The sequence below is a fragment of the Miniopterus schreibersii genome (assembly GCF_964146895.1).
Source record: "Miniopterus schreibersii genome assembly, chromosome: 6".
Lineage (NCBI taxonomy): Eukaryota > Metazoa > Chordata > Mammalia > Chiroptera > Miniopteridae > Miniopterus > Miniopterus schreibersii.
Window position 1 is genome coordinate 64,607,856 of NC_138107.1, and position 23,194 is coordinate 64,631,049.

General features: G+C 34.0%; 1 protein-coding gene across 11 annotated transcripts in view; it reads right to left on the bottom strand.

Moving 5' to 3' along the window:
- The window catches only part of TRDN (triadin), a 254,186-nt gene that overhangs the window by 41,927 nt on the left and 189,065 nt on the right, over nucleotides 1-23,194 (bottom strand). For all 11 annotated transcript variants that reach the window (XM_081140218.1, XM_081140226.1, XM_081140222.1 and 8 more), the window contains 3 exons: nucleotides 17,497-17,544; nucleotides 6,054-6,104; nucleotides 585-635 (listed from right to left, as the gene is read on the bottom strand). In XM_081140218.1, the coding sequence (XP_080996344.1) occupies nucleotides 585-635; nucleotides 6,054-6,104; nucleotides 17,497-17,544 (150 nt within the window). The remainder of the gene's footprint in view (nucleotides 1-584; nucleotides 636-6,053; nucleotides 6,105-17,496; nucleotides 17,545-23,194) is intronic.

Sequence of the window (23,194 nt, forward strand, 5' to 3'; positions counted from 1 at the left end):
AGACGCAAGAGCAAGAGCACTGGGCTCGATTTAGGAGATCAGAGTTCCAATGTTGCCTCTGCTGGAAATTACAATAAGTTTGAAAGTTTCTTTACTATTCATTTTTTTTTTTTATAAGATGAGAGTATATAACTATGGTTTATCTCTAAGTTTCTCCTAGCCATAAAATTTGTTTATGATTTTACTCAATTTGAACTTAAAGAATGGCAAGATATCACTGGGAAATTTTAAGTATTACTTTTTATCTTAAACCTTTGTTCCATGGCATTCCTAATAAGATTCACCTTGGGATTATAAAAGGTTGATTGCCCACCACAGACTGATAAAATCAGAATAGCATATGCATTTTTAAAAGCTTTTTCAATATTCCTAACATAGTTACTCTTTTCTTTGTTATTTCATTGTACAGTTTAGAATTTTATGATAGGAAATAAGTCTCTTTTTCTTTGCTCAAAAACATACCAGGGCATATGAAAGTTATAGTTTGAGAGCATTACAAAGAAATGATATATTACTTTGTTGTTGGCAACTGAATATTCAATGGGCAGATCAATGTGTTTTCACATTTCATTATACAATATTACCTTTTTCCTTTAGGGGAGCTGGCAACTTCACTTCTTTCCCCTTAATAGGCTCTGGAAAGAAATATTGAACATTTAGTCTCAGCCAAGATAAAAAATAATTGAGAACACATATATAAGAGCTATCAGTAAAGTGAACTTGCGTGGAAATAATGTAATATTTTCTTTCAAAATTGATTTTAATCCTACAGACCCAAAGATACAACAGTGTAGAGTACAGCAAGCCATTCCCTGAGTGTTTTTATTTAAAATAAATGTAAATTGTTGAATGAATTACAATCTATTTGTTCATTTAAGAAGACAGGCATTTGGAAGGATAAGAACTTATTTTGTCTTTAACTTTTAAAAACATATGGCTTCAGCATCCAAAAGTTTCCTCCAGCTGTTATAATTAGCGCTCATGTGGTTTATTTTTATCAGACTATGCCCCCCCCCCCAAAAGAAACAAGCAAATGGGAAACCCTGCATATATCATGTAAATGTGGTGTTTTAGTCACCAGATGCAGGTCAAATAAATTTGAGGAATAAGACTAAGGTAAAATATGAGAGACAATTGATTCTATAAACTCCCAAAGCCTTCAAGTGTGGCCCTCGGTTAAAGTAAATCAAGTAAGGCCTCGTTCATTCTACCACGTTCAATTACAGAGTGATTCTGATCGTATCATGGGTTCCAGATGGACATGTGGCAATGTCTCAAACAACTTTATCTGTCCTTGACAACCTGTAGAAAAACATAAACCCATTTTCTGCCTCCTCTGCAACATTAAATCTCAGTATCTACTTTATTGACAAAAGTGTCTTTGAATACAGTGGGAAAGGAAAAAAGAAAGAAATCTATACTTTCAGCCTTTTTTTCCATTTCCACCTTATGGTTTTGGGTGGGAATTTAGAGAATATGGTGGTGGCACTTGTATCACAAGCCCCTCAAATAATCACTCAGAATTAATTGAGCCCAGGTGACTTTGGATGGTGTCAAGAATGAATTTAGGGGTTCTATTGAAAAAGCTGTGTTCCTCAAAGCAAGATTTTCTTCATAGAACTTTTTAAAATGGCTTTGATGGAAAAGAAATGTTTGTGTTGCTATTTATTGTGCAAAGTATAACTAAGGCCATTTTTTCCTATATTTTAGCATGAAAAGATGAAATCAAGAGCTATGGATTGAATAAACACAAAGAGAAGCTTCATTAACTTAAAAAAAAGTCAAGGGGGGTCATTTACTGCTTTCCCATTTCCCAGCTAAACCACAAGAATTAATGTGTTGTGAAATGAGAAGTGGTGGTGGGGACGGATTGCCAGTGGGGTGGCAGAATGCAGTCCCTGGAACTTCAGGATTCAATATTACGCATGATTATCTAAATGGGGGAGTAGATATGATGAACATAGTTATAAAATATAAGACCTAGGGAGCAGAACCCCAAGATGGATTTTATATTCTGGGGAAAGAAAGAAGCTATATTTTTATGCGATATTTGAAAGTCATAAACCCAGCACCTTAAACTTGGAAAGAGTTCTCAGAAAACAGAGGTGATTTTTATTTCCAAGTTTGCTAAAGATGGCTTCTGCTCCCAGGCTGGTCATCTTTTGCACTGGCTGTCCTGTAGTTCATTCTTTCTCAGTTTCCTTTATGACTTCAAGGGTTTTGACCTGATTTAGAACGAACACAGGCTGATCTGAACAGTCTCTAATTACCCAAGCAAGTGAGTGGATATCAAATCTGACAAAAACTGTGGAGAGAATGTTATATAGAAATTCTGCATTTCTGTATTAGAAAGTCCTGGTAGATACATGATTGGTTTGGGTCACTATAAAGCATTTTTTCAACTTACCTGTCTTATTTGTTAGGAAATAAGCTTTGGAGAACACATTTGTGTGTGTGTGTTGCTTTTTTCCAATACGACAGTTTCTTTGCATTTGTCTAAAAGCCTATAGAAAGGCTTATGAATCTTGATTATTAGAATCTGGAACATATTTAAATGTGCTGTGATATGAATTGGAATTCTCAAATAATCTGGGCAAGGAGGTTGTGATGGAGAAAACGTTAACAAAGGGATAAAGAGATGGTTTCAGATTTTTCACTTCCCTACACTGCCCCTAGAGATACAGGCAGTAAAGAACTAGGGTGAAATACAGATTGCTGGGGATCAGTTTCAAAGTCCTCAGACAGCATAGCCCATTCTTAGCTCTAGTTTTTGTTTGATTAGTAGGAGTGGCCAAGAAAAAGCATATGGAAGACAAATAGAAGTTGGGGTATCATTAGGTGCATGGTCCTGAGCATCAGAATGTTAAAGAAGATAAGCATTGCCGAGCATCCACTGGGATTAGGCCCAAACATACATAGGCCTGTGTCAAATCTAGACAACGATTCTAGCGTCCGTCCTACTAGCCTAATACCAGAGGAAGCTAAGTGTGTTGTTACTATCGCATTCTTAGTAGAGGAATTACTTAATCTCTTTGATGACTTGTTTGGGTTTAGTTTGCAGTTCCTCGGTCCATGGATGAACCTTGGATCATCAGAACACCTGTAAAAAGCAAGTGGTGATATAGTATAGGGGTGGATGCCAGAAAGAACATAACCAATAACAGGACTGACTTAGCAGGGTTGTCTGGTTTCTGGGTGGTCGTGGCCACATAAACAGGGCTCTGTCCTCGTGAGTGTGTTGAGAGGATTTAAGCCAATCCCGAGTCCAGGAAAATCTGTAGCTGAACCAGCAGCAAAAGCCAGCAAGACATGTCTTTCTCTTGCCTTTTTTCTTTCAAATTATCATCCCTAGACCTTCTCTATACCACTTTAAATAAAGACACAAACCTAATGATGTTTCTTTAAATGCCTAACTTACTCATGGCTATCACGTCCCAGGTAAATGTGGTCCCAAATGATTTTTGTGTAATAATTCTGGTTTTAGAATGGGAGCGTTGCTTAATACACACAAAGTGCAATCTATGGGAGACTGGAAAACATAGGCACCACTTAGCTGCATAATATAAATAACTCTAAATATACAATGATTCCAATGCAGTAAGTGGCCTTTTAGCAAGTGGAATTGCTGCATTCTGGGTCTGCCACAGCTCAGCAGCAGGCTTCAAAGACTGCTTCAGAAACAATAACACTGGGAAGGTTTTTAAAGTCCTTCATATCTTATAGGTAACCCAGCACATTAAAAAAAAGGTGTAATGATAAACGATATTTGGAAAATATAGGAAACATGGCAATAAAATTATTCTAAAATAGCATCCAACTTATATATAACAAAGATATCTGAGGGCATTAATGCAGCTTGAATAAAAAGAAGTGCATCTTAAATAGCTCTAAATTAATAGTCACATGCAGCAAATCTTTATATACATGGTTTTCTTGTGACTGTGGAGAGACATCTTGCAAATAGTAGAGGATTTAACACTGAGAAAAAAGTGTTCACTAGAAAATTACCTACAATTGTGCTTTAATAGCATAACAACGATAATAGAAACTACAGGAGCCTACTTAGTGAAGTGGTCAGTATGGGTTTAAATCCCCCAAATAATGTTTTCCAGGACACACTTTTATTACTGCCATTTCGTACTAGTTTAGGCTTTGGCACAAGTGGTTTGTAAGTAGCAGTTTAGAGTTTTGATAATCATCATTGCCTGAAAGCTAGTTTTGGATTTAGGCCCCCAACCTTTTCTTTTGAGATGCTTTTATATTGAACAATAATATGTAGTCCAAATATTCTTGTGACATAAGTGCAGATCAAAATAAATGTATTTTATACTACATTGGAAGGAGGAAAGGTTTATATTTTGCTAATCGTGATTTGAAAACCATAAATGTATATATATGTTATGAATTTTTCTGGTAGTATGTTTCAATGACACCTTTAGCTTTCACACAATCAAGAATAATGTTTTTGTTACTTGTCAGATAAAATGAGAGTTAAAGACGAGAAGGAGCCTCTTCCGAAGTAAAGGTAATGACTGCAGAAAAAGAAACTAAATTCCTCTGTGGTAATTAAGAGGAGTCACCCCAGTAGTGAAAAGACTAGGACTATTTTTTCATACTGCATAGCCAATGTGTCTACATCAAATAAATTTTCAAAGTGATGTAATGATTTCTACACTCAAAGCAAAGGTTCTTTGAAGAATAAAAAAAATAAGAACCCTATTTTAAGGAGCAAGCAGTATCTGTGTGAAAATTAAAAGATAGACTTTAAAATCCAACAGGCTTGACTTTCATTCTTGCCTTTGCCTCTTCACAGTGTAACACTGAGTAACTTATTTGATCTATACCTCAGCTTTTGCATTTATAAAAATTGGGATACCCAGAACTACTTGCTGAAGCAAAATGTGTAGATTTTATTGTGCCTGGCAAAGAGCAGATGCCCCACTTCTGTACTTCTCCCAAACAATTCCCATCTCTTTGCCTGGCTAATTGTCATCCCCTTCACTTAAATTTAATATAACTTCTTCAGGAAAGCCTTCTCGGAGTCCCCAGACTTAATTAGAATCTTGGATTACACTCTTTTATAGCACATTGTGTATCTTCTCTATGATTTTTATGATTTTAATTAATTATGTCACTAATATTATAAATATCAGAAGGACACAGACTATGCTTTTCTTGTATTCCCAGTGTCTAGGGAGTATGTGTTCTGATTACTGTATATTAGATTCACAAAAAATAATTATTGAATGTGTTACTTATTAGTGCACATAAAATTTAAGGTGACTAGCACAGGTCTTGATGCTTAAATAGGTGGCATTTCAATTAACTAGATAGATAGATAACTAATAAATAAGATTATCATAAGTATGAATTCAGAAGAGAGGGTTTCAGTGAACGCTGAGAAAACTTGATGCTTTATATGGACATTATTCTTAGAAAGAGGCCTGAGATTTGGATGGACAGAGAGGAAAGTCAGTCTATTCAGAAGAGAAAATTCTCAATATTTCAATAAGAATGTCATGCCTTTTCATAGCAATAAGGAGCCTGAGAGACTAAAGCAGACAGAACATGACTAAGAGAGTCTTGGATAATAGCAGAATTCACAACTCCAGTTCCCAAGTTTTCCTTCCTATTCCAAGCTTTGTCATCTTTGTTTTTCCAATGACTAGCCAGCGCTTGGAAGGACTGTACACTAAATGTGTATTTTATGAATGGGTAGAAAGGAAAGAACCAGAGCACATGAAAGTAAGTCCTTTTTGTAATCTTTAATTCCCTTCTTTTTTTTAATGCTCTCATTCTTTAAGAAAAATCCTTTTACTCTCTCCCTTTTTCTTTTTTCATTTTTGAAATTGTAACCTGAGCACTTTTTTAGGTCATGGTGAACTGTAAGAAAGTATTTAGGGGACAGGTAAATAAATACAAAGTTTCAAATGTATAAGGGTGATCTATAGAATTTTGGCCCCCACAACTGCAAAGACAATGCCTAATGTACTATGGGCCATTCAAATATTTTTGCTAATAGATTTTTAGTGTTATTTTATTGACTCTATTACCTTTATCTTTCGGAACTGAAGAAGTCTTCTCAGATTTTTCTTTTCTAATTTCTGCAAGAAGAATCATGAAAAGAAAATGTTACAAGGAATAATAGAGATAAAAATGGCAAGTTTCTTGATGTGTTTTGTTTACTGAGGCCTAAAAAATCAAAGCGGCTCTGAGTTGATATTCAATATACAGAATATATACTGGGATAGGTTCCCCATACGGAAATGAACTAAATATGCAGGAGACAGAAAATAAGCCCATGAATTATTATCACAAGGGGCAAATTATGATAGAGGTACAAATAAAATGAAAAGAGAAGGCAGGGTAAAAATAATAGCCAACATTGTCTTTTTACTATATGTTACAGGAAATGTTCTCTACTGTCTTGTCATTCAACATTTACAAGAACCCTGTAAGGTAGTTAGGTCCCATCATTATTCTTGCTTTTCACATAAAATGAATTAACTTTCCCAAGGTCATATAGCTCTTAAATAGGAGACTTGGAATTTAAACTGATGCCCCTCTGAACTCAACCACAAAGGTACTGGCTCTAGTAGCTGAATGATGGGGTCAGGAAAGATTTTGGCAGGTGGTACTGAGGCAGGACTTGGAAGACAGAAAGGAATTAGACCAACAGAGACAGAGTGGAAAGGAAGACACATTTTAGAAGGACACATTTTAAGGAGGCCTGGCTGGGCAGTCTGTCAGTTCGGCTTTGTGAGTCACTTGTAACCAACAGAATGCAGTGAAAGCGATACTGTGTGACTTCCTAGGCTGAAGCAGGAAAGGCCATGCAGCTCCCACCTGCTCCTCTAGGAACACTAGCCCTGGGGAAGCCAGGTGCCATGTAGGTGCTCTAACCCACACCTCTGTGCAGCAAAGGATTCATATAAGCAGTCCAGTCAAGAGCCCAAACTGAGCTCCCAGCCAACAGCCAGTAGCCTTTTCCAGCCATCTAGGTGAGCCAACCTGGCCATCGAGAAGTTGGCTGCTTTAGATGACTAGAACTCAGGCCTACATCTGACTGCAATCATGTGAGATTGTTGTATCTAAAATGTCTTTGCCAAACCCAAGACCATCTACATTTTCTCTTATGTTATCTTCTAGAAGTTTTAGAGCTTTATGTTTAAATTATGTCTATGGTTCCTTAATTTTTTGAGAAGAATGCAGGGTCTGAGTCTGGATTCATTTTTTCCTTCTGCTTGTTGATGTGCACTTATTTAGTATCACTTGTTGATAAGACTATTATTTCTCCATTGGGTTGCTTTTGCTCCTCTTTCAAAGATGTTGACTATATTTTGTGGGTCTATTTCAATTTGAATATCACACTGAGTTGATAGCCATAGCTTTGTAGTCTTAAAATCCAGTCTTCTGACTTTATTTTTCTCCTTTAATATTGTCTTTGCTATTTTGGGTCTTCTATTTTTTCATAAAAACTTAAAATCAGGGAGTGGGTGGGGAGAGATTAATCAAAGAACTTACATGCATATATGCATAACCCATGGACACAGACAATAGTGTGGAGAAGGCCTGGGAGGGAGAGCAGATGCAAGGTGGAGAGGATCAATGGGGGAATAAAAGGGGATTTCTGTAATACTCTCAACAATAAAGTTAAATTTAAAAAACGAAAAAAGAAAAAAACCCCTTAAAATCAGTTTGTTGATATCCACAATATCAGTTTGCCAATTTTCACAGGGATTTTTATTATGATTGCATTGAATCTACAAATCAATTTGGGAAGAACTGACATCTTAATTTTGAATCTGCCTATCCATGAACATGGAACATTTCTCAATTATTTAGTTCTTTTATTTCTTTGACCAGAGCTTTGTAGTTTTTCTCATGTAGATTATATACATATTTTGGTAGATTTATACCTAAATATTTCTTTCTTTTGGTGCTAATGTAAATTGTACTATAATTTTAACTTTGTTCATTCCAACTTTTCATTCATGGAATACAGAATAGCAATTTACTTTTGTATATTAACTTTGTATCTTACAACCTTGCTATAATCACTAATTAGCTCCAGGTTTTTCTTGATTCTTTGAGATTTTCTACATAGACAATCACATCATATGTGAACAAAGACAGTTTATTTCTTCCTTTCCAATCAGTATACCTTTTATTTTCTTTTCTTGTGTTCTGTGTGTACTCCTGGCACAATGGTGAATAAGTGTGGTTAGAGGGGACACTCTTGCCTTATTTCTTATCTTAGTAGCGAAGCTTCCAGTTTCTCTTCATTAAGTATAATGTTAGCTGTCGGTTTTTTGTAGATGTTCTATATCACGTTGAGGAAGTTCCCCTGTTATTTCTAGTTTGCTAAAAGATTTTATCATGAATGGGTGTTGGATTTTGTCAAATGATCTTCTGTCATTTGTCAAATGATCTACTGACATAGTTTTCATAGTTTTTATGTGTTTCTTCTTTAACTTGTTGATGTGATAGATTACATTAATTTATTTTCCGATGTTGAACCAAGCTTGCATAGTTAGAATTCATCCCACTTGGTCAGGATGTATAATTTTCTATACATTGTTTGAGCTGCTATATTTTAGGTTTCTGTGAACTTCTTTAGAAATCTCCCTAATAGCACTTTAAACTTTCTAATGGAGAAGTACATATAAAAGAAATTTGAAACTCTCAAAAAGGTTTTGTCTGGAGTAAAACAAAAGCTAATGCCCATTCAACAAACTAGATACTGTTCCTCCTGTTTTAAAAAATAAACTTGATTTATTCAATAAATGTTCAGTGTCTCATTTGTGCTGGGAGCTGGAAAAACAAGAGGGCTGCATAAGATGGATGCATCTACATAGACAGATTAAGAACAATGATAGAAATAGATGCACAGGACTCCAGGACCATATCAGAAGGACTGACAAACTCGACCTGACGGAATGGGAAAATGCCTTCTGGAAGCACTGGCATTTGTGTTGGATTCAGAAAATGGCTATAAAATTTGCCATCAAAGAAGAACTGAAAAGACATCTCCAATATAAGGAACTATATAAGCAAACCATGGAGTGTGAAATTCATGTGACTGGATGGCTGGATATACAAAGTGGGAGAGAAGTACTGAGCCAAGGCTGTAAAATCACACTGAGGATTGGTGGTGAAGGAGCCTGAAGTACCCTTTTAAATTTTTTTAAAAAATTGATTTTAGAGGAAAGAGGAAGGGAGAGGGAAAGAGAAAGAGGGGGGTGGGAAAGAGAGAGAGAGAGAGGAAGAGAGAAACAGCAATGTGAGAGAGAAACATCCAGCCGTTACCTCTTGTGTGCACCCCGGTGGGGGATCAAACCTGCAACCTGGGAATGTTTCCTGACCAGGAATTGAACCCGGGACCAACTGAGCCACACCAGTCAGGGCCTAAATTTTTAATTTTATATGCTTCTAGTGACAACTAGTCTTAGATTCTAAAGGTAAACACTTTTTCTGCCATTGTGTTAATTTATTAAGAAAATTTTGCTCTTAAGAGAATATGATACATACTGAATGGACTGACAATACATAGAAAGTCACTGTCATTTTGTTTGGAAATAGTACAAAATTCAAACCACCCATCACCCACAGTTGTGTTGTCACATTCTCCTGCCTCCAAAAACAATATTTTGTTTTATTTTTTATAGTTCCTTTTTGTGTGGGTGTCATGGGCATAAGTTCTATATACTGTGTGCCATTATTACTAATTCTTATAACTAAATTAATATTTAGAGAATCTTCATGTCTTTTAAATGAACATCCAATATTTTGTATGCTTTGTTCTACAGGTGTGCTTTTTGAAATTTAAATGTAATTAGAATTTATATTTTAAAATTTAAGTAAATACTTCAAATATATTTTATTAAGTAGATTTATATAATATTTTAAAATATTTTTTTACTTTAGAATCTGAATCTGACTTTCCTGCTTGTATTTTTGTATGGGTTGTACTTACAATCAGAAAAATAAGTCTATTCTTTGGCATTTGGGGCAAAGTAGAAATGTCAAAGGCATGGGAGGCATTTCTTACAAATGAGAATTAGACAATAATATTTGGAAAGTCCTCTAGAGATTGCTTGGTCAAATAATCTTGGCTTATAAAAGAGGCTTTACAAGGCACGTAAGGAGCCTAACATCACAGACTAAATTCCTGGAAGGGCTAGACCATGACATAAGTTTTATTTTGAAAAAGCTCTATACTCTATAGTTTAAGCAGGTTAATATTTCTAATCATCATTGGCTTTCATCAGTTATTTCATTTTCAAGGACCAACAATACAAATGCAAACTCCAAGTTAAAAATTGTTCACTGAGATTTTCATTGCCAAGACCCTTAATGAGAATATAGATGCTTTTTATGGGTTGTCTGACCCCGTATCTCTTTCTCACATAAAAATCAACTGAAATTAAATCCAGACTTTGCAAATTATAATGATGAAGTGATCTTTAATTTACATGTTGCCATGTCATAATTCTAAGGAAAGATATGAATTGAATTTTTAGTTTTTTAAAAATTGCTTTCAATTAGCATATAATACAACATTCTATGAAAAACTGGGGGCAGTAATAGTCACTAAAGTATGAATAAACTTTTTGTATAATGCTGATAAAATTTTCATGTTCATTCCTGAAATTATTTGACCTAAATTTTGTAATTTTATTTACAATGATAAGAAAGCAACAGTGCATTTTTGTGTAGGGCTGGTGATTTCATATGCTTTCTGTAATTTGATTTCTAGAGAATGAAGCTTAAACTTTGTGAATTTGTTCCAGAATATCACATCATAGTTGATTTTAAGTAATTTTATTCAATAGAGTGGATGCCAAATTTTCTTTCTTAAACAGGCCCTTAGTAGAAAATGAAAGGAAAATGTCAATAAAAAAATTTCTTGAAAAACAATCTTTGTTCTAGCTACTCAGCTCTGTAACATAAATTTCTAAGGGATAAAAGAGAACAAACCCAAATGTGACTTCAGGATAATAGCAGGAGTGAAAGTGAGTAATATAGAAAAATAGAGCCATAATTAACACCTTAAGGCTCCTGAACTTGTGAGGAGGCATTTTCTTGGTGTGTTAGATGGTAAACACTGAAATGCATTTCCACAGGTTTTTATATTATGTAGTGTATAGTTGATTCTTTTTCTCTAAAGAATAAAATTTGAATCTTCAAATATCTAATTGAAAATTATATTTACATTCCAAATTCTGGTGATGGTGATCAAAATTTTATAGAAAGAAAAGTAAGATTTGTAAAAGAATTTTCATTATGAAGAGAATGAAAACGGCCTAGTACAGATTTAAGTATTTGTTAAAGAGCCATCAACCTAACATTAAGATGCAGACAATAGTCAAGAATACATTTTTCATTGTTTAAAAGTTATTAATTTATATAAAGTATTGCCAAAGAAATCGGAAGTTCATTGTCATTAACTTCAGAGATCCCAAGACAACTTTCTTCATATTTACAATTAGATTTGACTGAGCCTTAAGAAATGATTTATGATTCCATTCTATTAACTTTACGTAAAGATTGTTTGGAAGTTAAATCAAGACAAAGTTTAAGAATTATAAGATAGGTGAAGCAAAACATGCATTTGATGCAAAAAAAAAAAAAAGTTTGTTGCTTTTAAGAACCTTAAAGATGGGTACATTAAGAAGCGATTTCAATGACTCATAGAAGGGGTAGAATGCCTACAAAGTAGGGGTGACGCATTGCTCCCAGGCATGCTGTCGGTTCTGGAAGTATAAGGAAGCTTAATTTAGTCCATCTGCCGACCAGTTCCTCGGACCTGAGAGCTAGTAAGTAAAGGTAGTGGTAAGAATGGTTCCTGGGGTGATCCTATAGGTTTAATGTGCTTTTTTTTTTTTTTCCATAAATTTCCAGAGCCTCTAAGAAAAGAAAGAAAAAGAGGTCACATTAGAAAGAGGAGTAGTTCATTTTCATGATAATTGAAAAGCAGAATATTTTTATGGAAACAAGAATTTGGACCTGTATTTGCCTATAGGATATTTTGCATAAAATCAGAGTGATCTAATTACACATTAGCTTATTAGAGAACATGGATCATTAATAACGAAGAACCGTTAACTTTTGGATAACGGTCCAGCCATGACTATGTCTCATTGCATCACTTCCAAAGCTTATTGTTATCATTGGCACACATGGCTCCTTTACTGAGCTGAAATTCTCTTTAGCATTGAATGACGTTCTTACTAATAAATGTTTGACTCACATGAACCAAATGTTGCATGGCAAAGAGGGGGCACCCTGCAGGCCAATGCAACAATACAGACTTCTTTTGACCATGTTGCTCTGCTCTGATAGATGGGATTTAGAATTATTTTTCTCTTAGGATGAGGGGAGTGGGGAGAAACATGGTGAGAAAGAAGGGACTAGAAAGAAATTTCCCATGCACAAGATAAAGCAACTGTGAGAACATTCTAAAGTTTTAAATAAATAAGAGTAAGAAGAAGTGGAATGTGTTATGTGAGCAAGTGAGACAGTGGAGAACTGCGAAGGTTCTCTTGAAAATATATACAATATATAAACAAGCAGAGTCCACTCATTTTCACACGTGTTGCAGGGGCTCCATCTGTAACATCTTCTCTCTGAAGCCCACTCCATGCTCTTCACACCCATTCCCCAGCGCCTAGTCTGTTGTGGGCGCTCAATAAATATTAAACAACTGAAGTGCAAACTATTGTGAAGAAGTTTGGAATTCACAGGAATCAATAGTAAACTGTTATTATCATTTAACATTTATTGAGAGTCAACAGCATGACCTAGTGCACATGAGCAAATAGGTTATTTTATAATCACATATTAAGCAAATAATTTAATACAAACTGTATTAAGTAAATGTTCAGTTTTACTTAATTGTAAAATTGCTTTTCTTTTTTAAATAATGTCAACACACTATGAAATATAAACACTCATCATTTAAATAAATATCTCTCAGGGAAATCATTACTCTTCGATATTATTAACAGTCACTTGAAAGGATGAGCTAAAACTGCAATAGTACACATCACAGACTCTACATAAACCAGTGCAGATACAAAGAACAGAAGAATCTGAAAAGGTGCATGAGAACAAATTTACAAATCATATAATAGTATTTGAGCTTCCCCTGGTGGTGTGACAATTTAAAACACTAATACAATTCTATAGGGTACCACTGTTTACAAAATAGCATCAGAGACAAAGAAAGACAAACTCTTCAGGTGGACACAAATTAGCAATTTATGAATTTAGAAACATTTCTTAATTTAGGCAAAAATTAATGTTTTTATTACAGGAAATAAACTGCATTTGATACATTTATGATCCACATTCTCCAGTTTTACCCTTTATGAATACTTGCTAATTTGTTCAAATTTATTTGGGGATAGTTAATAGGCACTCAAGTCTCTTTAATATTTTTTTTATAAATATTTTGTCATGTTTCTACTTAATTGTATTCTGAAGTGATTTTTTAACCACGAAAACTATAGTTAATATTTCTATACTGAAACTTTCAGTTTAATTTTGGGATAATTAAGTATCAATAAGTTATCAAGCTTAGAAAGTGTGTTTTTCCCAAGCATCTCAGAAATAAAAGCCCTTCTAGACCAGCTTTCCCTTTAAGAGGCAAAAGCTTCTGTATTCTGACATAAGGAACATACTACTTGAAAATTTTGCTGAATAGATAACTTTGGCATTTGAAAAAGTAAGATAATATAGTTCAGCTTCATAATTGTAGAAGAGAGAAAACAAGGATAACGTTTCTATATTTAGACTGATACACTGTCCTCATTGGGCAATTGCCTTATCTTTTCTTCCACTATACATTTTAAAAAATAGTTTACAATAGTTGTGATTACTAAAATTTAAGATTTTCAATATCTTTAACCAGATGATGACTTGCAGTTTTGCTTATGTAAGATCACTATCTACAAAGGTCATAACATTAATAATGTAGTTAATTAATAAATGCATATTTATTAATTTTCCTCTAATATTTCCACTTTCAAATGGGAGTAGTCGAAAGATTTAATAATTTATCTTCTGGTTTCTGATATATTTAGAAACTTTTACTATTAGAAATCACATTTTGATTTACTAAAATATTCTCTTAATTGCACAGTATTTATAGAGGCACAGTTCACTGAAGTCTGGATTACCTAATATTTCTTTCTTCAACAATTCCTCTATGTTTTCACCCACCACACAAATATTTATTAAACATTTACTGTATGCCAGCATTGTTATAAGCTCTTAGTACAGCCTCTCAAAGAAGACCTTAAGTGATGTCATACACAGGTATGAATGAAAGAAAATGAAAGATGATTTGAGAGTGATTTAATTTATTACTGTTTACTTCACCTTTTCACTATTGAACTTAAGTCACTTTGAGAGAAAAATATTAAAAACAAGGAGATTCTGGGACTCCAATCTTTAAACTTAATTGTCTCATTGATCTCCTTCCTTGCCCCAGTAAGTCGCAAGCCACTGGATGCATCCTTAGAGTGACTGACTGCTCCTCTGGCTAGTAACTAGCAAATATTATTAAAGATTTTTTTTCTCACAAAAAGTGAGATTGAAAGAGAGAGGAAAATGAGATTTAGGAGGGCAGGTTGATTTCATACAGGAATATCAAGGAGGGAAATGTGCACTAAATATGAGAAACTAAATATCAACAAATGAATAAACTAAGCTTAATGAAAGGTGATGTACGCTTTCTAGACATACTGTGCAAATAATAAAGATGAACCCGCATACAGTCCCAGGTGTTGAAAGTTTTGTCTTTGCCAGTCCTCACTTCCCCCTATAAGGATAGTAACATCTATTGTGGAAAACATTTCTTTCTCCTGATGCTTCAAGGCAACTGCTTTCTAAACAAGAATAGCCAATGTTGTGTGCGTGTGAGTATGTGTGTGCATGCGTGCACATGCACCGCTAAGGCGAAGGAATTTATAGAGCTTCTTAATATTCAATTTATGATCTTTATGAGAAGAGGAACTAAAATGCACAGGATTCATCATTAGTTAGAGAGAAAACAGTGTTATATTTTTGGACTTTTGCAGAAGTTAGATTAATCAAATTTCTACTTGTTATATAATATAATGTCTAGTTAGCTAAGTTACATTAACATAAAGTTTGTTCCACCTTTCACTATCTGCATTTCCTATAAAGTTTAATCAATATTTCCCAAGTTTTCCCAATTATAATACAGACCCCGTCCGTAAGTTCAACATACACAATTTTACATAGATCCCAAAGAGTATCTGACATCCATAAAAATTATGAAAATTATAAAGTTGTTTCCCTTGTACAAGTCCATAAGTTCAAACTTAAATGAATGGAAATAACTTTTTATAAAATGAGTAACACTTCAATGCATTGTGAACTAGTTTGAGATTATGCATATTTAGGAAGAAAACTGAAGACTACATAAGGAAGAAAAGTACAGGACAGTCTGAATGCATTATCTTATGAATAAATATGAGGATTCTATGATGAAATCTAGAGAATGTCATTGATTTATTCTCACATAAGCTCTCTGCTTTATTAAAATCACAAAATACACATTTTATATCATTTACTAGTTATAGATATACCATCACAAAGTATGTAAGTTATTCAAATACTCTACTTCTCATGGAGTTTTATAGTTGAAAAGTATGAGGCCATTGATTTACAATATTTAAAACTGAAATGATTTACTAAGTCAATATAAAAAAAGCCATTGAAATAACCTCTTAGATTTTTCACATAAGCCATGAGCTTACAGTCTTCATAAGATAAAAGGTATTGTTATCGAAAAACACAAATTACAAAATCACGTGGAGTAAGTTCACATCTCTACGAACATTCCGTCTCCTGTCAACTTGAGGAAACATGACAGAATTAATGAACTGACACTAGCTTGAAGGTAAGAAGAGATAAACAGTCTGTGTTAATAATCAGTTATCTCTTAGGTGCCATTATTAGTGTAGTCATTTTACATTCTAGTCAATCTTCTCTTAATATGCTGTGGCTATCAAATAAATCTGTAAAAGCCATAAAAGATAAGTAATCAAAGCCTTTACACTACACAGGAGAAATATATGAAGCTTAATGAATGCAATTTGATAGTTGATCTCACCTATATTAAAGCTGATATTATAAGAAAAAGATGCTTAAATAAATACTGTAGGTTTATCTAAAAATTTATAATTTTTCATATCCTTTTACATATGCTTTCTTGTTTGGGCTCTATGTCTTGAGATAAGCAGGTCAGATATAATTAACTTTGTTTTTAAAGGAGAGATTTAGGCTGAGAACCTTGCCTAAGGAAACAAGCTGAAATTAGGAACCAGTACTGGTGCTCCTCTACTTTATATTTCAGAGATTAAAATCCCCACTTCAAAAAGAAGTTGACAGAAACATTCTGTTGCATTCTAACATTCCAGATAGTCCCCAGAAGCCAAAAGGAATTAGAAAACTTTTAAAATGTGGTTATAATGTGATTTTTATTTAGAAAAGCCCAAAGAAATAAATCCTTGACTAGTTGTCTTAACTGAATCCTTAACCTTAGTTTACTTATCTAAAATGTGAGGAATTGAAGGGTATTTGAATATAATTATATATAAAATCCTATATTTCTGATATTAGAAACTTAATTACATCTCAAATTTAAGAGAAATTATTTTGAATTTATTGTTAACAAAATTATTGCTAGTTCTGATTTTTTTATTATAATAAATAATATTATATTATAATACATAAAATGCCAAAGAGTGAGGGGCAACAATTAAAATTATTAGCAGCCTGATCTCTAACAGAAGACCTAACATCATTTTAAATGTTTTAACTCCACTGTGTTGTAGTATTTCTCTCAAGCATATTCTGGAGTGAGATATATATATGTGTATATATATATATTATATAGCTGCATGAATAAAAATAAAAATGCATTATTTATAGCATTATGGTATATAAAATTAAAATTTCAGACCTCTTGGGAAAATCAATTGCTGAAGTCATAATAGAAACTCAAATGACTTACTTTTGTTGATTTTTTTTTACCATTTTAACTTTTACATATTTTTGTAAGTGATAAAAATTGTTTTTGCATAGATGGAATTGTTTCATCTTTATTCTTTGAGCTATTTTTGGTCAGGTGTTGTTAAAACCACAAATCAAACTGAAAAATGTCTACCAGTTGCCCCGGAGGATCATTTCCTTACTGTCAACAATCTTCAGCATTTTCCTGATGTAATGAAGCAGCCTGCGGAGCTTTCCTGTTCTGAACTTATATTCAAAGTTCAGTTACACAAAGAACAAAACCCAGGTCGCTGCCTGACATTCCCCCGGCACAGAAGACCATGCAAGGACAGTGACAGGGAGCAACAGATTCCAAGCTTATTGTCCTCCTGTCTGGTCCAGGGCTTTCCTCCTCACGTTCTTGTCTTTCTAAAGAAGATAATGTCAACCTCCTTCATTTTTTTTTACCTTGCTCCACTGTCTTGGTTGGTTTCTCTTCTTTCTTTCCAGGTACAGCTGCAAAGCAGAGATAAGCTTTAAATAAAAGTTGCTGAGAGAAATGCTACTTCTGCTCTAAAGAAGCACTTTAACGTATTAAGTGCCAGATATTTCTCCTAAACAAGCTATTTTTAAAAGCTTTTTAAACATTTCTTATTTCTCAACAATCCAATGGAAAGCCACGTTAAATCTAATCTTACAGAATCTTATAGAGAAAAAAAATCACTTGCCTTTTTCTGACTAGTTATTCCACACTATTTTCTACTTTATTCTTTTATCCTCTGCTTTGATAAACATGTTCTACAAAGAATTCTACTTGACAGGACAATGATTAATCAACTTACATTCCAGCTCACTGCTGGAGTCAGTATCTTGACAATGTCAACTAAATGTTCCTTTCAATTCAAGCTTAATACAGCTTAATCAACTGAAAAGACAGCGTAGTTGTACTTGAGATTTATTTAAATATTACATGAAGTCGCTCAAATTACAAGTAACCAAGAGAAATAAGATTATCATCTAGGTGCTGTTTCCTCTGAACTACACTTTCTCTGTGACTTACTGGTCTCAGTGGAGTGTTCACTGCTCACCTATTTATATATCAAAATAGTAAAACCGAGTCACACAAAATCAGTGCACCCCACTGAAATAATTGATTCAAGTAAAGATCTTCAGAGGATGCTAACAACTCTTAGATGGAAGATGAGTGGGGAACTGAATAGCGTCATTACAGCCAAGTAGCAACACAGAGTTGCAAGGGGGAAAATGCAACTTTGAAAGGAAGGACTGTGGTTGTCACCAACCTAATCCATTGATGAAACCTGGAACCATTCGTTCATAATAGGACGTCCAGACATTCTGTGCTTCCTAACGATGTGAACCATTGTATATATAGTTTAACTTCTGAATATTCTTAACAAAACAACTGGAATCCAGTTAAACCAAAGATTTAGCTTTTGTAATCAAACACAGGATATAGAAAACATATTAACTAGTATTCTGAAGAATCAATCATAACAATAAAAAATGTCTACAGGGTAAGTGGCCATGATCTTTTCAAAAAGTTAATGAGAAGAACCAGAGAGAGAAAGAAAGAGAGTTACTTTTTACAGAAAACTTGTTAAATTCACTCATTAGTTATAATAGTTCATCTGTACATTCTTTTGAATTTTTCAAGTAGATAATTTCATGTGTAATGAGTTTTAGTCTCACTTTTCTATTCTTGTGCCTATTATTTCTTCTCACCTTACCCCACTGCTGCAAAGGCCAGTACAGTGTGTAACAGGTGCTGAGAGACACATCTTCATCCTGCTCTAATTCTAAGGAGGAAAGCTTTCCACTTTTCTCCATTAAGTATGATATTTGTTAATGGTTTTTGTAAATATCTTAACATGGTAAAGGAAACTTCTTTCTACTCTAGTGATGAATTATATCAAATGTATCTGCTATGATACATTTATTTATTCCCATTATTCTATAATTGTGGTTAATTACATAGATTACTTTCTTAAAAGTTGCACTGCTGAAATAAAATCAACTTGGTTGCATTTTATCTTTCATATATATTGTCAGAATTGATCTACTCAGGTCTATGTCTTCATGCTCACAAGTTAGCCTTTATATTTTTTTTCTTTTTCAGCCCCTGTAAGGTTTTGATATTAAGGTTAAAATGAACAAATGTTTCTCATTTTCTACATCTGGAAGGTTTGGTGCAGATTGGTAATTTTTCCTTAAATGTTTGAAAAAATTCACCACTGAAGCCATTTTTCCTCAGGGAAGAATTATAATTATGGATTCAAAATATAAATTTAATTAGAATTTTCAAATTTATTAGAAAGTGTTTTTATTGTTTATTACCTGTAAGATCTGTAATTATACCCTTTTATTTTCTGATATTGATATTTTGTGCCTTCTCCCCATTTTTCTTAATACATTTTTGTAAAGGCCTATCAATTTTACTAGTTTTTCTAAAGAATCTAATTTTTATTTTGATTTCTTTATTGTACAATTTAATTTTTATTTAATTAGCTTCTTCTCTTAAATTTTCAATTTCTCTTCCTTCTACTTTCTTTGGGCTTTATGTTCTGTATATTTAAAAATTTATTGGCTTCCTAGATACTTGAATTTTAAGTCTTTTTTTTTCTTTTTTTAAAAAATATATCTTTATTGATTTCAGAGAGAGGAAAGGAGAGGGAGAGAGAGAGAGAGAGAAACATCAATGATGAGAGAGTCATTGATCAAGCCCACAACCCGGGCATGTGCCCTGACTGGGAATCGAACCCCGATCGCCTGGATCCTAGGTCAGGGTTCGATGTTCAACCGCTGAGCCACGCCCGGCCGGGATAGCTCTTTTTTTTTCTAATGAATATTTTTAAAGAGTATAAATTTTACTCTAAACATTGTTTAGTTAAACCCCAAGTTTCAATGTAATGTTTTCATCAAGTATTAGTTCAACATATTTCCAAATTTCCACTCATATTTTATTTGGCCTAGGGATATTTAGAAATGTATTGTTTACATTTTTCATATCACCTACCACTGTTTCTGACATAGCAAGTGATCAGTATATATATTTGCTTGGTGATTAAATGTATTATTAATTGACAAATGAAATGTTTGATAATAAATATTCTGAGTTATGAAAGATAAGTTTTGTTGTGTATTTTCATAGCTGCAACCTGTATTTTATTTATTTTTTTTACATTCAATATTATTTTATGTTAGTTTCAGTGTACAGCATAGTGGTTAGACAATCATATAATTTACAAACTGATCTCTGATATATCAAGTACCCACCTGGCACCGTATATAGTTATTACAATATTATTGACTATATTCTCTATTCTGTGCTTTATATCCCTGTGACTATTTCATAACTGCCAATCTGTACTTCCTAATCTTTCTACCTTTTTCACTCATCCCCCTAACACCCCTCTACTCTGGCAACCATCAAAATATTCTCTCTCTACGGGTCTTGTTTCTGTTTTGTTTGTTCATTTATTTTGTTCTTTAGATTCCACATATAAGTGAAATCATATGGTATTTGTCTTTCTGTCTGACTTATTTCAATTAGCCTAATACCCTCTAAGTCCATCCATGCTGTAGCAAATGGTAACATTTCATTTTTTTTTATGGCCAAGTAACATTTTATTGTATATATGTACCACAGTTTTTTACCCACTCATCTACTGATGGGCACTTGAGTTGCTTCCGTGACTTGGCTATTGGAAATAATGCGTCAATAAACATAAGGTGAAGCAACCCCAAACAATTCAAACAGAGATATGCACCCCCATCGGTGTTAGTGATTTTGTAGCCAATAAGATGTGAAGAAAGGCAAAGGAGCAGAAAAGCCTTAGGTGTACCTGGAGAAAAGTACACAAGTTTAGCTGAAGCAGAGGGTTTCCACAGAGAAGATATGAAATAATCTAAAATAGAAAATGGGGCCAACTGCAGAAGGCCTTAAATTCCAAACTAAGGAGTTAGATTTTATTACATATGTTTTAAGGAGCTAGTAAGATGTGTGGTGTATTAGTCTCTTCTACTAATGCTCTCTCTCAAATCAATGTGGAAATAAAACATTGAATATTTGTATTTATAATAGATTGTGGGTATATAGTTTTATTCATAATGCTTCTATTTATAAAATCATTTTGAATATTGTGCACAAAATATACATTTTTCAATTGTTTTATTTTAATGCTTTGAAGAGTAAATGTCTTTCAGAAAATGACTAGAATGTGACATTCATAAACACCAAGGTTTGTTTTTTTAATGACAGGTTCATAATTCCTTGCACTCATATTAAGTAGAAGAAGCTAATCACCTAAAGTGCTGTTTTTTGTTACTCAGGAAGGTCACCGAAAATGCCAAATGTTTATACAGAAAAGAAGACATTTTGCATAAAATGATGATTCTTTCATTTTTGATTCTGATGCAAAATTCATCAAGGCCAAATCTACGGAGAGTAACTGTTAGGAATAAACAGCTCATCTAAGTGGATTTTCTATCTGCTTGGAATCAAAAGAAGACCTTAATCAATGTTTCTTTCAATACCACAGGGTCCCTGAAACCTTCTTTGATGCTGAGAGAAGAAATTTTCTTTGCTCTACATTTGGAGGGATTTACTTTAAGAAGAAGAAGGAAAAGTAGGTGTGTATTGCTCTCCTGCAGGGATCCCAACTAATATGAAGAAACAAAGCAGTCTGCATTCTTAAAAAGTAGTGCCTGGGCTAGGGACAGTCCTGAGCTGAACAGTGAGATGGAGACGTTGGTTTTCTATAGACAGAGGCTTTAATTTCACTATTTCCCCCTCAGTTTCCCTTGGGACCCGACTCTCCCATACGATCCTCTCTCCGTCCTTGCCCCTGAGCACTGCTTCATGTATGCAGATAGCAGAAGGGGCTTGTATCTGGGCAGTGAGGCTTACCTGGAGGGGGGCTGTGTCAGAATCCCAGAGAAGAAGGGAGGAGCGATAAGGAACTACTGTGCAGTCGAAAACATTGCCCATATGGCATATACATTACTTATGGGATGTAGACCTAAAGCCTTATCATGAAAAACTGTTATTTCTAAGGAATGTGATGTTACCTACAAAAGGGTTATCGCTTAGAGATGTCAACGATTGGAACAATGCACTAAATCACTAACTATGGAAGAAAAAGTCTTAAATCTATTAGGTCCTTGGACACATATTATAGAGACAGGAAAGAGAGGCTTCTCATCACTTCTCAGATGATGCTAACTCTAATTTATTCACAAGGCCATTCCTTCCTGCTACCATCTTCCCTGAATTTTATTTCTAGTATATTTTAAATTTTAAAGAATATGGTATTATTATACCATACAAAACAGGGAATGTCTAAAGATGAAGTTTGAAAGGGATACAAGAAAACCAGACCTTGGGAGACTCTGACATTGTTTTAACAAGCTTGGACTTAATTTTATGGACAGTTGGGGAAAAGAGAGTTTTAATTTAAAAGTGGTTTATTCAGTTTTATGATTTTTATAATTTACTTTTACTTGGGTGGGGGTTCTGGTAAGATGAATATTAGTAAAATAAAAATAAAGAGATGAGGACAGTGGTGGGATTGTTATAGAGGTCAAACATAAAATCATGAAGATTTGAATGAAGATGAAAATCATGGTTATGAATAGGAGGAAATATATGCAAGAATTATTTAGAGGATAAAATTAGCAGAACTTGAAGACTCTTTGAATATCAAGTGAAGGAGATAAAGATCCATCACCCCAGATTTCCAGTGAGGCGGGAGATTGAGGTGTCATCAGTGATGATGAGATGCAGGCAGGAGAGGAAGTGAGGAGTTCAGGTTAAGAAAGGTTGCATTTGAAGGTGTTTATTAGACATTTGAACACACAAGGCTGAACATTTCTGGAAAAACCCTTTTCCTGAAGTCCTGAAATGACAACATAGAGCTGGGGGCAGAGTTCCAACCTTGAGAGTGGACATGTCTCACAAAGAGAGGCGATAAATGAGAAATTCAGAGGATTCCAAATGGAATCTGGGAACATCAATAATCAAGGTGCAGAAAAGGGAAAACACACACAAACAAAACAAAAAATGGAAAGAAGTAGGAAAGAAATGTCAGAGAATATGAGGAGAACCAGGAGATATGTTGGCATGAAAGCCCCAAAGTGGAGAGACTGA